Source organism: Nerophis ophidion, linkage group LG16, assembly GCF_033978795.1.
Source record: "Nerophis ophidion isolate RoL-2023_Sa linkage group LG16, RoL_Noph_v1.0, whole genome shotgun sequence".
Classification (NCBI taxonomy): domain Eukaryota; kingdom Metazoa; phylum Chordata; class Actinopteri; order Syngnathiformes; family Syngnathidae; genus Nerophis; species Nerophis ophidion.
The window spans coordinates 1,721,356-1,722,466 of NC_084626.1; the positions used below are offsets into that span (position 1 = coordinate 1,721,356).

Genomic DNA, 1,111 nt, shown 5'->3' on the forward strand with positions numbered 1-1,111 from the left:
AAAATGCACCCGTTTAGTTGTGTTCAGGGTTAAAAAAATATTTTGCGGCTCTTACGGAAATACATTTTAAAATATTTGGCTTCTTGGCTCTCTCAGCCAAAAAGGTTCCCGACCCCTGCTTTAAGTCCTTATAATTCAATTTATATCTCATGACACACTATCTGTACGTAATAAAGCTTTTAATTTTTTGCGGCTCCAGATTTGTTGTTGTATTTTTGGTCCAATATGGCTCTTTCAACATTTTGGGTTGCCGACCCCTGCACTGGAGGGAGTTTGCGTACCACTACCACAGTTTGGAAACCCCTATGTTCACCAACTTGACCAACATGGTGTGTACTAAAAAGGAGAGGGAGCGGCCTGATAAAAACACGGCAGCTGCGATGATGTGCGAATGGAAACGCGTTCTGCCAGTACAAATGTTCCGGTGTGCCCAGGTGGCGCGTCACCAACGTCACCGCGAGGGAAACGACGACAAAAAGACGTGGGACTTACCGCACTCCGCCATGACCTCATAGGTCTTACTCTTCACCTCGCCCTTCAGTCCCAGTTTACTGCGGGCTCCCTTCAGGTCCTCCTCCTTCATCGGCGGACGCTTTTTCTTCTTGACTTCGCCGGGCTGTGAAGGAGGCGCTTTCGTGTTAGTGCGCGGGTTGAAGTAACACCACCTTTTGAATTGACTTCACCTGTGACATGTCGCTCCGAGTCCTGTGGGTTCTTGCTGCTGTGTCTTGGGCTCGCCTTGACTGGATGGTTGTATTTATAGTCCTGGTCCTGGACTTGGGGGAGTCAAGCCCCCCGCCCCCTCGCTTCGGTCCATCGGTGCCTGTTGTCAGCGTGTATTATTAGATGTGATGTGAGGGACGGAGCAGCTGGAAAGAGTCTCCGGCCTGCTGGGATGAGCTCACGATGCCAAACTGCAACTATGTGCAGCAGTTGTGTTTGTCCAAGGGATGCCATGATGAATCTTAAAATACATTTAAAAATAAATGATAAGATGAATGGTTACAATTAAATTACACTTACTACCTGGCACTTTAAATATTGGTAATAAAAACAATGAAAGGCCCATTCTACACATTCTGGGCATAGATTAAGTATTAAATTACTACCT

At 46.7% G+C, this 1,111-nt stretch overlaps 1 protein-coding gene across 2 annotated transcripts in view; it reads right to left on the reverse strand.

The window, feature by feature from the left end:
* The window catches only part of mustn1b (musculoskeletal, embryonic nuclear protein 1b), an 11,592-nt gene extending 10,748 nt beyond the window's left edge, over positions 1–844 (reverse strand). For both annotated transcript variants that reach the window (XM_061922530.1, XM_061922531.1), the window contains exons 1-2: positions 684–844; positions 493–616 (exon numbers count right to left, since the gene is read on the reverse strand). In XM_061922530.1, coding sequence (XP_061778514.1) covers positions 493–616; positions 684–692 — 133 coding nt within the window. In that variant the 5' untranslated portion in view covers positions 693–844. The remainder of the gene's footprint in view (positions 1–492; positions 617–683) is intronic.
* Positions 845–1,111: the final 267 nt, after the last annotated feature.